This window comes from Muntiacus reevesi, chromosome 20, assembly GCF_963930625.1.
Source record: "Muntiacus reevesi chromosome 20, mMunRee1.1, whole genome shotgun sequence".
Taxonomy (NCBI): domain Eukaryota; kingdom Metazoa; phylum Chordata; class Mammalia; order Artiodactyla; family Cervidae; genus Muntiacus; species Muntiacus reevesi.
The window spans coordinates 20477793-20490384 of NC_089268.1; the positions used below are offsets into that span (position 1 = coordinate 20477793).

Sequence of the window (12592 nt, forward strand, 5' to 3'; positions counted from 1 at the left end):
TTAGCAGATTTTTTGGAAGTACCCATCTTTTCTCAGCACTATACTGTGGAAATCGGGAGGATCTCAAAGGAAGATACATGGTTCTTCTTCATTTGCTGTCCCTTTAGTTGGAAAGTGAAAATACTTCTCTAAATACTAAATACTTCTAAATACTCTAAATACTAAATATTCTAAGTACTTCTTTAAAATACCTTAGTTGGAAAATGAAAAAACCAGTGACAATACTTTTACCACAGAGTGGTAAAATTTACATATGTAAATATCCTGGATGTATAGGGTAAAGAAAAGATGATAAGGATTTGTACACCTGAAAGTCCTTGTGTGGTGGTGAGCTTTGAAGGCCCTGCTTACAGTACCGGGGTCTGGCAGGCAGCAGGGAGGTAGCTGTAAGTCTAAGCATGCACAGAGCTGCAGTGAGGGTCCTGAGTAAACCTCTTACCACAAACAGGAAGGTTCATCCTGAGCAGCAGTGAGACGTGACCTTGGAAGGGTAGAACAGGAAACCCTGACGATGCCAGTAGTTTTCGCATTATCTTTTATGTCCACTTTGCAGAGCTGTTCGGTCACACCTGGTGAAGGGTAGCCGTGACCTGTGCTGGGTCGGGGCGATACCCTCTGGTTTTTCAAGGCCTTGCATCTGCGTGGCCTGAAAAGGTGGAAGATTTTCCCATTCTGTGTGTGTTTTCAGAGAACTCAGATCTAAGGAAACTCAAGGCCGACACTCTGCATTTTCCTGCTGGCATGCACTGTCAGGGTAGCCAGGGGGGAGATGTTCATGTGGGCCTGGGACAGGAGAACTGCATTTTTCATCTCAGGGTCATGAAGATCCACCTGTCTCCAGGCTGCTACTTCTTCATCTATAAAAGCCATCCTCAGTTCTGGGTGATGCGGACACACTGGCTCTACCTACTGTCTAGAAATTCAAACAATAAATGACACAACCTTAGTGGCAGCAGTTACCCTGGGTCCCAGGGACAGGAGTGCACTCATTCACTGTGCATTTGTAGCCTGGCCCTCTTTCTCCTTTCTCTCTTCTCCCTCTGACTCCCCAGTGCAGACTTACCATAGATACGGGCTCTCAGGATACTGGAAACAGCACGGTGGCATCTATTCACTAGTGGCAACTACCATTGGTGGGCCTCTCTCTGAAATGTAAAGTCACGTGATGTAGTGATGTTTGGGGAGAGCTTTGAATACCCTTTAAAGAGAGTTTTATGAGATTTTATAAGTTTGGAATTGTATTTGAGTTACATTTAGGTCTGATGCCACCATTGCTTAATGCTTATTATAATATCTATTTTCTTAATGCATCAAAAATATACCAGCTATTGTGCAGATATATGTGCACATCCCTATTTGCAGCTATTTGCAAATCCCTAGCCCATTTGACTTGTTCGTTGATTTATTCGTCCATTCATATGCTTACATTAAAAAAATTTAAACTCTTACCCTGTAGACTGTTCTGAGGGATATGAGAGAAAAATAAATCATAATTCTTACCATCCAAAGTTTACTTTGTAGTTGGAGAGCACAGTCTTAGAAACAGCTAATAATTCAGTAAAGCAGTGGCTGAGGGCCCAAAAGAGTGATATGGAAAGTAAATGCTATTAGAACAGGAGTGAAATAGGAAATTATATAATAGAGCAGTTGGGAAGGCGGCAGCCAAAATGTAGAAGGGGAAGATGTTTAGAGGAGAGAGGCACTGCTTCTTATTCCAATAGAGAGGGTGCTGCAAGGGGGTTAATGAAAAGTGTTATTGTTTCGTTGCTAAATCATGTCCAACTCTTTGTGACCCCGTGAACTGTAGCCCACCAGGCTCCTCTGTCCCTAGGTTTTCCCAAGTAAAGAATACTGGAGTGGGTTGCCATTTCCTTCTCCAGGGGATCTTCCCAACCCAGGGATCAAACCCTTGCGTCTCCTTCATTGGCAGGGGGATTCTTTACCACTAAGCCATCAGGGAAGCCCTTAATCAAAAGTAACTGGATGTTATTCGAGATTTGGTGAAGTGATAACTCCTACCATTTAAAAGGCTTTCGTGAAGCTTTGAAATTAATACCTTATTGCTGAGAAGTCTGGTGGCTTTTCATGCTGTATATTTTTGCCCTTGCATTAAAAAAGGACAGAGAAGTCTGCACTTGCCAACCTGTGTTCCACCTGGACTCAGGGTCCCTGGTCCTTTTCTGTGTCCCGACCTGCCCTCCCTGGTTGGGATGTGTAAATTCCACTCCTGAGCAGAGATGGTCCCTGGGTGTGATGTTTCCTAGCTGGCAGCCCTGAATGGCAAGTACCCCAGTTAAATACTCATTTCAAGCTCTTATCTCCATTCTTTTTAGCGCTGTCTTGGCCCGTCTTCAACCAACCAAGCCATAATGGTTTGAGTGTCTACTGAATGAGAAAATGCTTGTGAAAGTGCTAGGGAAAGGTCAGGAAACATCAAGCATGGTTGTTATTAGACCCAAAAGGGGAAAATGGATGAGTATTAGACAGGTCACTGCTACTGTAGCTCCCTCTAGTTAGGAGTCCAGCACAAGTAGAGATAACTAGCATTAGACAGCAGCATGTGGAAGGTGCTGAGTGGAGGCTTGCAGGCCACAGGAACCAGAGATCAGGGTTTCTCTTTTATTCTCCCTTATCTTGGTTTCACTCCTTCCCCACCTCACTTTCCACTTGCTCAGAAGACCCAAGAGACCTGGTTGGGTAAAAGGAGGCTATTTCCTTTTTCCCCATAGACTTTGGAGGGGAGGGGCAAGAAATTTTTGCTTTTTAAAAAATGGTTTTCACAATGATTAGACTTTGCATTCACTGAAGAATAATCAGTGCTTCCTTTTCTTTCCTTTTGGCTGCACTGGCTTCGTTGGGGAGCGTGGGCTTTCTCTGGTCTAGCATGTGGGTTTAGTTGTCCCAGAGCATGAGGGATCTTAGTTCCCCGACCGATGGATTCTTAACCACTGCACCCCCAGGGAATTCCCAAGAAATTTTTACTTTTAACTTTGATTTTTATTGGAGCTTCATGGGCATTTTATCAGTATATTATTCTCCAGGTATATTAGATTGTGAAAAACTGCTGCCGCTGCTGCTGTTTCAATGAGCACGTTTCCTGCAGCTCTCTTTCTGATAAGGACAGAAATCTGCAGCTCTCTGACTTTGGCAGGGGGTGCAAAGGGTCATTCTGGAATGAAATGCATCAGTAGGGGACCAGCAGGTCCTAAGGGAATCAAGCCCTTGACCTTGGTCTCACTCAGGTTACGCCATGAATAACTGAATTAATTGCTCACTGTTTAGTAAATTAAGTCAGTAAGTGCTGAAAGAGTTTTTAAATAGTCTCCCAAGGACAGTAACTCTCTTTGGGGGCAACACGTGGTCACCAGAAGAACCTGCTTAAATATTTTTAGGCAAATTTATTTCAGCATATAGAACTTTTAAGGCAGCAGATATATATGTATATATATATATATATACATATATATATATATATATTTGTGATTGTGTCAACCAAATTCCTTAAGGGTGACTAAGATTGAAGAGAGTTTAGAAGTCTGAGAGGTCTTGTTTAACCATGGTTCAGCCTCTCTGGAGCTGGGTGATTTTGTAGAGTTAATGGTTCCCCTTCTCTGTTTAGCTTCCCTATTTGTCAGTGGGTTAGATTAGGATTATCTAGACAGTGAAAGAGGGGTTTGGATTTTTGTCACCAGAATACCGCAAATCAGCAGAGGAGGATAATTGGGTACCTTAGAGAACCTGGGGGCATAGTCTAAAGCCTCCCAAGTGAAAAATTTTGTTGAAATCAGTTTTGTCTAAAAATTCATCTAAGTGTTCTGAAGCTTTACAAATGGAAAATTTTGTTGAAATCATTTTTTCGTTTGCCTGAAAATTCACCCAAGTGTTGCGTGCTAGTCCATATCATATTTGTGTTTACTGTACAGCATCCGCTTGTCTCCAGACTGAGTAAAGCCAGCCTATCGGGAAGATGTACCGTGTTTATCTTGGGCTTCAAGTAACTCCTGGCAGTACTGGCTTTATTTAATCTGTAGGTTGTGATCTGGAGTTTTAAACCAGCTCTGGGGAGCTCTCAGGCTACAAGGCAGATCACCGGGCCAGTTACTGAGCTTTGGCTTTACATTTCTAAAATTAGATTGGGGTAAGAGAACTCTCCAGGTGTTCATCCTCATCCTTTTAATAAATAGATATTACATTTTCTTTAGTTGATATACTATCTAGGTCTGTAGATGGTTTGTAGTTGTATGTATTGTGGTTGGTGATGTGGGTATGAATAGTTTAGGACACAAAGATCAAAACAACCTGAGAAGATGGTCTGAAAGAAAAACTGAGTTCTTGTACAGAAAAGAGATTAGAAGTATAGAAAGAAAAGTTAGTTATATCGTTTGCTTCTGTAATAATTATTATAAAAAATAATTGAAAGTTAGGAAGAAGTTTAAGTTCTTTCTTCTTAAGTTGAGGATTTTTTCAGTCTCCCCACCACTGATTGATTATTATATAAGCGATCTCACGTGAAACTGCAACAAGTCGTTAAAATTTCTTCCAGCAGAACACATTGCAGTGTTACACAAAACGACTAAGCAAATTTTAGAGAATCATCTTTTTTGTAAGTTATAAAAATGGCTGTATAATCCCTTTAAAGTCCACATCAGCTCTCTTTGCTCAGAAGGAGTTAAATCCTCAAGACCTGACAGTCTTAAGTGACTAGAAGCCATTGGTGAAAATTCTATAAATCTAGCGGAAATCTGTTGCATTGTTTTCTATAAACCACAACCAGAGCTCATTAATTGAAAAATGCATGTCAATTTGCATTAGCTGGCATCTCTAAACCCAAAAGGTACAGTGATCCCGGCATGTGATGGATAATAAAAATATCAGCCAAATATATCAGGTAAAATCAAGAAGTTGGGGGTAGGGGGTGGAGAGATAAATTCAAAGCCACATTGGAGTTTACTGGCAGGGTCCCACATAAAGGGTTTTAATAGGGCTTCTGCATTAAAATAAGGGAAACCACATGGAATTTTAATTATAAGGACAGGATATTTTAAGTATAAATACGAGAATCATTTTTTACATTGATGAGCCTATCTGTGTGAGCTCTGTGCTTCTGTGGAGCAAACGCTGCTGTTTTAAGTGTGACTTCTTTCCTTTTGAAATTGCTCACGTTTTCTGGTTTCTCTCACACGAGCTGAGTGTTGAACTTAATGCGTACAGAAGTGGCCTGCCTACACCTATTAGCTCTGCCGACTCAAGTTCACCTAGATGCCCTGCGATGAAAATGGGGCTGGCCGAGAACATCTGTGGTCTCCGTGCCGGGCCTGCATCGTGTCAGGCACCACAGGAGCCCGGGGCAGGGAGATGGCAGATCGCATCTGCACTCCCGTGGGCAATTCTGTCCGCGTCCCTCCTTGCACCTTTTCACACTTGAGCTTGTCAGCATATCGTGCTTGGGAGGGGTTAGGGAGAGGCCAGTGGAGGATGGAAGAATTTATCAAAAGCAGAGAGCAACTGCCCAGACTGTGCGAGTTTTGGTTTGTCATCTTGAAAGTGTTTGCTTCCGGTATTAGAAGCTAGCTGCTCACCAGCTTTTCCCCCTCTGCTTATGGGGCCTGTGGATTCCGGGAAGGTTTGCTGTGAGGGGTGGGAACTCCCCAGCCTCCCCCGCCTCCCCCAAGGCAGTAGCTTCTCCTGCCGTCTTGGGATTCACGGTGATAGAACGGTAGAACCAGAAGGGAACTTAGAGCTCATCCCCTCATTTTACAGATGATGACACTGCCACCTCTGACTTCTGCCTCTGGCCTTCCACTCTCAGTAAGAAGAGCCAGGCAGGTGAGACTCTTCACAATTGCCGGGTTGGGCTGGGTGGGGTTGTCTGACTGAGACTGCCCGATGAGTGAGAAACACTTTTGTTAACGACATATTGCTTTGAAGCAGTCACTTCTAGTTATCGATGCCCACCAAGGTGCTTAACCCAAGCGTTTTACAAAGAACACAAGGCAGTGTGCATTTTAACAGAAATGAGCAACTCTCGATCAGCACCTTGAAAGAAGAGGATTGGGATGATTCTTTAGCATCCGAGAACAGGGGCTAAATAAAAAGGAAGCTGAAGAAGCACCTGCTCCCTAAGGCCTTCAAGAATTACCGAGTGCGACTTCACCGGTGGTCCAGTGGTTAAGGCGGTCCAGTCTGCCTTCTAGTGCAGGGGACACAGGTTCGATCCCTGATGGGGGAACTAAGATCCCACATGCCACTCATGGTGTGGCCAAAATTAAGAAAAAAAAACAAAAACAAAAACAAGAATACAGAGTGTTTTCCCTTATAGATAAAAGTGGTAGGAAAAGCAAATATATGAGATCCAAAGGACGGAAAGAGTTCAGGTGTGAACAAAATCTTTAAGAACACTGGTATTATCGAAAGGCTTGTCACAATTCTGTCAGTGTTAGAAATTCATAACCCAGTCTTTAAAGATCACAGCTATAAGTTTTTGGCATTTCCGAAAACTAATTTCCACATGAAGTGGTTTCTAACTATGGTTTCATAAGTTGAGCGCCAGAAATACCCATTAAGGAGGCATCCTGTTAGTTTTAGAAGTTAAAGGACCTCATGTTTTAGGGGAAAACTGTCTGCTTCAGGCTCCCAGTTCAAACTGGCCTGCAGCTAATTCTGTAGGATGTGGTATATGGGCCCGGTAGATGGATGGTGAGATGCTCTTTCTCCTTTTCCAGGGAGGTTTTCCCCAAAGCTGCTGTTGGCATGTGGCCTTAATCGGGTCTTGCTTCTCCCATCAAGACTTGAAGTGCAGTGATTACTAAGTGCCACCCACTTTGAATCCTACTAGCTTATGACCCTCAGCAGAATTTCTAAGGGTCAGACTCTCCCTATATGACCCCAGATACATAAGCTAGTTCCAGAAAACATTGAACTCTAGTTTGATTTTCTTTTTGAAATCAGTTACTAAGATGAGGAAAAAAAATACATAAATTGATTACTAAGATAATGATTTTACATTATTTTACAAGTTCAAGTGATAGGCCCATGTTAGGGTATCTTTTTGATATTCCTTCATTGATGAAAGGGCCCTACAAGAGTATCAATACCAAAACAGGTCATTTTGGAATTTCTTTATGTTGGGTGAGAAAAAGAAATGTGTCAGACTTAGTAGGAAGGTCACTTCCAACTGTCTGAGGTGCCCCAAGAAACAGAAAGGGAGGAGAAAAAAAATCAATGAGGATTCAGTGTTAAAGTCCGGTGAGTGAAATCTGTCTTGTGGAGTATGGGATTTATATGCACAACCTAGCACATATTTGGGTTTTTTAAAGCCCTTTGGGATTCTCTGGGGCGGTGGGGGGTGGGGTGTGTGTGAAGAACTTGAGGCTAAAAGACTGTAAAATGAAAGAAGAAAAAAAAACCCCAAAAGACTGTGTAGTGACTGGTGCATTTGAAAGTCTGTTTGTGGCTTGCTGTTCCATTGGGGAAAAGCTAAAGTTTTCTTTCTTTTTTTTTTTTTTTCCTTGTAAAAGAAAAAGATTCTTTCATGATTTTGACTGATATTTACAGATGTTTCCCCCCCATCTTCTGTTGTAATTTTTAGGTGCTTCAGAACTGGGCCCTTTTTCAGACCCCAGGCAGTTCCCAAGCATTTCATCCCTCACTGAGAGCCGCTTCTCCAACCCACGAATGCACTATCCAGCCACCTTTACTTACACCCCGCCAGTCACGTCAGGCATGTCCCTCGGTATGTCCGCCACCACCCACTACCACACCTACCTGCCACCACCCTACCCCGGCTCCTCCCAAAGCCAGAGCGGACCCTTCCAGACCAGCAGCACGCCATATCTCTACTATGGCACCTCGTCAGGATCCTATCAGTTCCCCATGGTGCCCGGGGGAGATCGGTCTCCTTCCAGAATGCTACCGCCGTGCACCACCACCTCGAATGGCAGCACGCTATTAAACCCAAACCTGCCCACCCAGAACGATGGCGTTGACGCCGACGGAAGCCACAGCAGTTCCCCCACCGTTTTGAATTCTAGTGGCAGAATGGATGAATCTGTCTGGCGACCCTATTGAAACTTCCTCAGCAGTGGCCCCAGCGGTCTCGGTGGGGAGCCACATCCCCAGTGTATCGACATATACATATATAGAGAGTGCATATATATGTATATCAACTCGCTATCTACAAAGTGCCTGTTTTTTAGAAAACTTTCTTTTCTTCTTTTTGTTTTTTTTGCATTCAGTCACTGTCACGATCTTGCAACCCTAAGAGGGTAAATCTTGTAAAGCAAAAGGCCCAAGAGAGAGACAGCTCTAACCAGGTTTCAGATCGTTTTCTATTTAAACATGTACCTTTGCAAACAAACGAAGGGGAAAAAAAAAAGGTATTTTTCTGTTTGCTGTTGTTGTTGGGTCTCTTATCCTCAATCATCTGTTCAGATGCCAGTTCAGAGAGGTGGACTCCAAGTCCGGGAGGAAGAGCAAAGCCGCTTCCTCCCTGTGTTTTGAAACCACACGTCCTCACGGTTCACGGCGTCGCAACATGTGGACCTGTGCCCTGGGCAGACCCGCTTACAAAGCCGGTCCAGGTGCCCGCGAAGGGAAGAGAGGCAGAAAGGAATGCTTCCACTCCCCTGCCATCCACTCAGAGCAACTGTTCCAAACTTTTGCTTTCATACTTTCTGCAAGTACTCATTTGAACTGTTTGGTTCAGTTGTTTTTATTATTATTTTTTTTTCCTACTTTAAGAAAGTGACTTCAAAAAAAATACTGATCAGGATAGATTATTTTATTTTACTTTTTCATACTTCTTTTTTCCTTTTCCCATTGAACCAAAAGGAAATCCGATACCGAACCACCTGCCCCCTCCAACCCACTCCTTCTCCTTTTATGCAAAACTGAAAATGGCAATACCTTATTATAGCCATAACGGTAGAGATAGTGTTTGCGTTTGGCTGTGTGTTATTTGTCTTCTTTTTTTTTTTAAATTATGAATATGTGTAAAATCTGAGGTAACTTGCTAACGTGAATGGTCATATAACTTTAAAGATATATTTATAATTATTTAATGACATTTGGACCCTTGAAACATTTCTTAGTGTATTGATATGTTGACTTCGGTCTCTAAAAGTGCTCTTTATTAAATAACAAATTTCTTCAGTGGGCTAGAGCCATATCTGAAATATTGCTAAGCAATTTCAGTTCATCCAGGCACAATGTGATTTTTTAAAAATACTTCCATCTCCAAATATTTTAGATGTAGCTTGTTTTTGCGATGTATGAAGGAATTGATATGTTTCGTTCTTTTCAGATCTTTGATTGCCTCTAACACAGCTTTGCCTTTTAAAAAAAAATAGCAATAATTAGAGATTTAAAAAGCAACCCTGAGTCCTTTATCACTTAGTTGCCCTTTATCAGCATAAAATGCTGGAGTGATGTGGTTTCCTAATTTCTTTGAAATAGTGATGACTCTTGTCATATTAAAAGACAAGCACAAGTGAATCCTTGAACTGCAGAATGGCGTTCTGTGGTTTCATAGTTAAAGCAAAACTCAAAATTGCCAGGCTTCATGCTGAAGATGCAGTCAGCTCAAAGCCACACACGTAGCTGAAGGATCAGTCACGATACTCAAGGTACAGGAGAACAGAACTGTGCTAGGGAGCCTTACCCAACTGGCCTTACCCAGACAGTAAGTCAGGGGAACCCAAATCTGCCTTAGCCTGGGCCCCACTGGCAGCTCTCCACAGAATTTGCATTTAAAGAAGCAGAATTAAGTCATTGTCTTCTGGGAGCAGGGTCATCTGAAGGAGCAGGCAAGTTCCAACAGGCAGCTGATCTGAGAACACACAGCCTCTGATACTCGTTGTATTTCTCACCGTGGAGGGTGTCGGGAAGGCAAGGCTAAGTGGAATCTGGTGTCTGCTACTGTGTGTGAACCTGAGCTGAAGCCCTCCTGTCAGATGCACTCTGAGCTCTCCTGGTCCTTAATCCAAGCCAGGACCGTGTCATGACACCACCAGGCGGATCCCCACCCGCCTCCCCCACAGGTCAGGGCTCTTTCATTCAAAGTCTGTGCCCCCCCAGTCCCCGCCCTAGGCAGAACCTGATAGAGGTTTGCCTCCAGCCCCCAGAAGCCCCTTGCTTCCTGGTCATCCTCCAGCCCACTTCATAGACCCACCAAGCATCTCAGGATAGCTCAAGGGGCATTGGACCTGTGCTTCTCACCTGGGAATTCACCCTGACTCCCCCTAAGAAAAATCGAGGGGAACACCAAACCAAACCAAACCAAGACACTTTGCCTTCTAAAGGTTGTATACCAAGTATGCCTAAATAAATAAGCCACTTTTCTATTCCTAAAGATGGAAGTAGTAATGGATACTATTTATTGTTTGTGTGTGGTAGCTTGAAGCACACCACCGTCCATTTATTTTTAAGTGTAAAATATGTGTGTTTGTTTCAGCAGCACTTAAAAAAGCCAGTGTCTGGTTACACATTTCAATCTTAATTAATTGACATAAAAATGTTATCTCCAGTGCCAGCTATACCCTATTTAATAAAAAAGGTACTATATCTGTACATTCTTGTTTAATGTTAAAAGGGCTTTTTAAAGTTTACAGTACACATACTAAGTGACTTGAGGGACGCTTTTGTGTTGAAATGTTAGTAATAGTGGCTGCAGGCAGCAACCCAGAAACACTTTAAAAGTTTTTTTTTCTTGGGAAAAATTCAAGCACTTCTTCCTTCTCTCCTCACTTCAACCATTTCAATGGGGTAATTTACATTTCTTAGATTAAATTTGGTCCTTTTTCAGCCTGGGGGTTAAATTTTGCTTTTTAAAAAAAAAAAGCAAGTCCTTAATTTGCACTGAGTCATGTGCATGATTTGCGATTTCAAGATTAAAACAAAGCCTTTCTGCTACTATGGAACCATGAACTAGCCAGCACTGTACTTTCTTCAGGTTAAAATGACATGGTTTACAACGTCACCAGTACGGCCACTTTTTTAAAGAACAAAACAACATAAAAAACTTGTTTTAACCTGTGTCAGAGTTCCAGAATAGGTACCAAAGATTTTTAGATTTTTTGTGAAATGACATCCAGCTTAGAGCTCAAAGACTCAACAGCTCTGGTTCACTCTTCAGGTCGTCTTACCCCCACCAGGACCTTTTAAAAGTGAGCAGAGAACTGCACACCATTAGGCCCCATTCATTGTGGATTCAGAGGGGAGGAGATGGGTGTGCTTACTGAAAGAGTTCCCTCCATTCCCAGGAAAGCGACTGACTCAGAGTCTAGGGGAATACATGAAAACACAAAGCATTAGCAAAAACAATAATTATACCTATGACATTCAAAAGAACCATAATAAATAAATAAAAGATGACATTTTGAAACCTTGAATTTGTTGTTCTTAAAAAAGATAATGCCTTTGAAACATGTTTTCTATGTGAGAAGTTTTTAGATGTTTGTTTACTTCATGTTTACAAATAACTGTTTGCCTTTTCATGCAGTACTTTGAAATATTATCAGCCAAAACCATAACTTACAGTCATTTCTTAGGTAATCTGAATAAAATTCCATTTTTTTTTGGATATGCTTTACCATTCTTAGATTTCTGTGGAACAAAAATATTTGTAGCATTTTGTGTAAATACAAGCTTTCAATTTTTATTTTTTTCCAATCGCTGTTGCCCAAGACTTGCTTTCGTGCACATATTGTACAAATTCTGCTTTGTGCCACAGGTCATGATTGTGGATGAGTTTACTCTTAACTTCAAAGGGACTATTTGTATTGTATGTTGCAACTGTAAATTGAATTATTTGGCATTTTTCTCATGATTGTAATATTAATTTGAAGTTTGAATTTAATTTTCAATAAAATGGCTTTTTTGGTTTTGTTATGTGTGTACACTGGGTTTTTTCTCATCCGCGGCTTCTTCTCTTGTCTGACGCCTGCTCCTGTCTACACCTGGGCACTTATTGGTCATAGGACTTGCCAGGGCTGGATGAGAGCAGAGATCCTATATTATTGGTGAGAGGAAAAGCATCTTGGTAAGCACTGGATTCTGCTTTGGACCTGGGTTCGATCCCTGGGTCGGGAAGATTCCCTGGAGAAGGGAATGGCTACCCACTCCAGTATTCTTGCCTGAAGAATCCCATGGATAGAGGAGCCTGGCAATCTATAGTCCATAAAGTCACAGAGTCAGACACGACTGAGTGATTGACACAGAGGTGGGTGGGTGAAGAATCTAGGAGTGTGCTCACTTCCTTATCAGCCTGTTGTCTGAAGGAAGGAGTGCTCACCCCACTCTTGGGTAAAGCCCCTTATTCCAACTGGGGGACCAGTCAGGGTGGAAAGACAGCAGCCTCGATGGTTCCATGTTTCTCATCTCCAGGCACATATATAGGGCCAGCAGTGAACCCTTGACTAATCACAAGAGCTGCCCAGCCATAGGGGGCGATCTGTTTTCCTCCTCACATCTCTGGGGTTCCTAAAAAGAAAGTCAACCAAAGATGAGGATGAGTAAAAACGGACCTTGGCCTGGGGAGCTCTAGCCTCAGAAAAATTCTGCTAGTAGTGAGCTTAACTAGTTTGGAGACTTTTAT

The 12592-nt window shown here is 42.4% G+C and overlaps 1 protein-coding gene across 2 annotated transcripts in view; it reads left to right on the plus strand.

Moving 5' to 3' along the window:
• Positions 1 to 11884, plus strand: part of RUNX2 (RUNX family transcription factor 2) — a 231878-nt gene extending 219994 nt beyond the window's left edge. Inside the window, exons 7-8 of one of the 2 annotated variants that reach the window (XM_065912302.1) lie at positions 5761 to 5826; positions 7589 to 11884. In XM_065912302.1, the coding sequence (XP_065768374.1) occupies positions 5761 to 5826; positions 7589 to 8067 (545 nt within the window). In that variant the 3' untranslated portion in view covers positions 8068 to 11884. The remainder of the gene's footprint in view (positions 1 to 5760; positions 5827 to 7588) is intronic. The other variant, XM_065912303.1, reaches the window with a different exon arrangement.
• Positions 11885 to 12592: the final 708 nt, after the last annotated feature.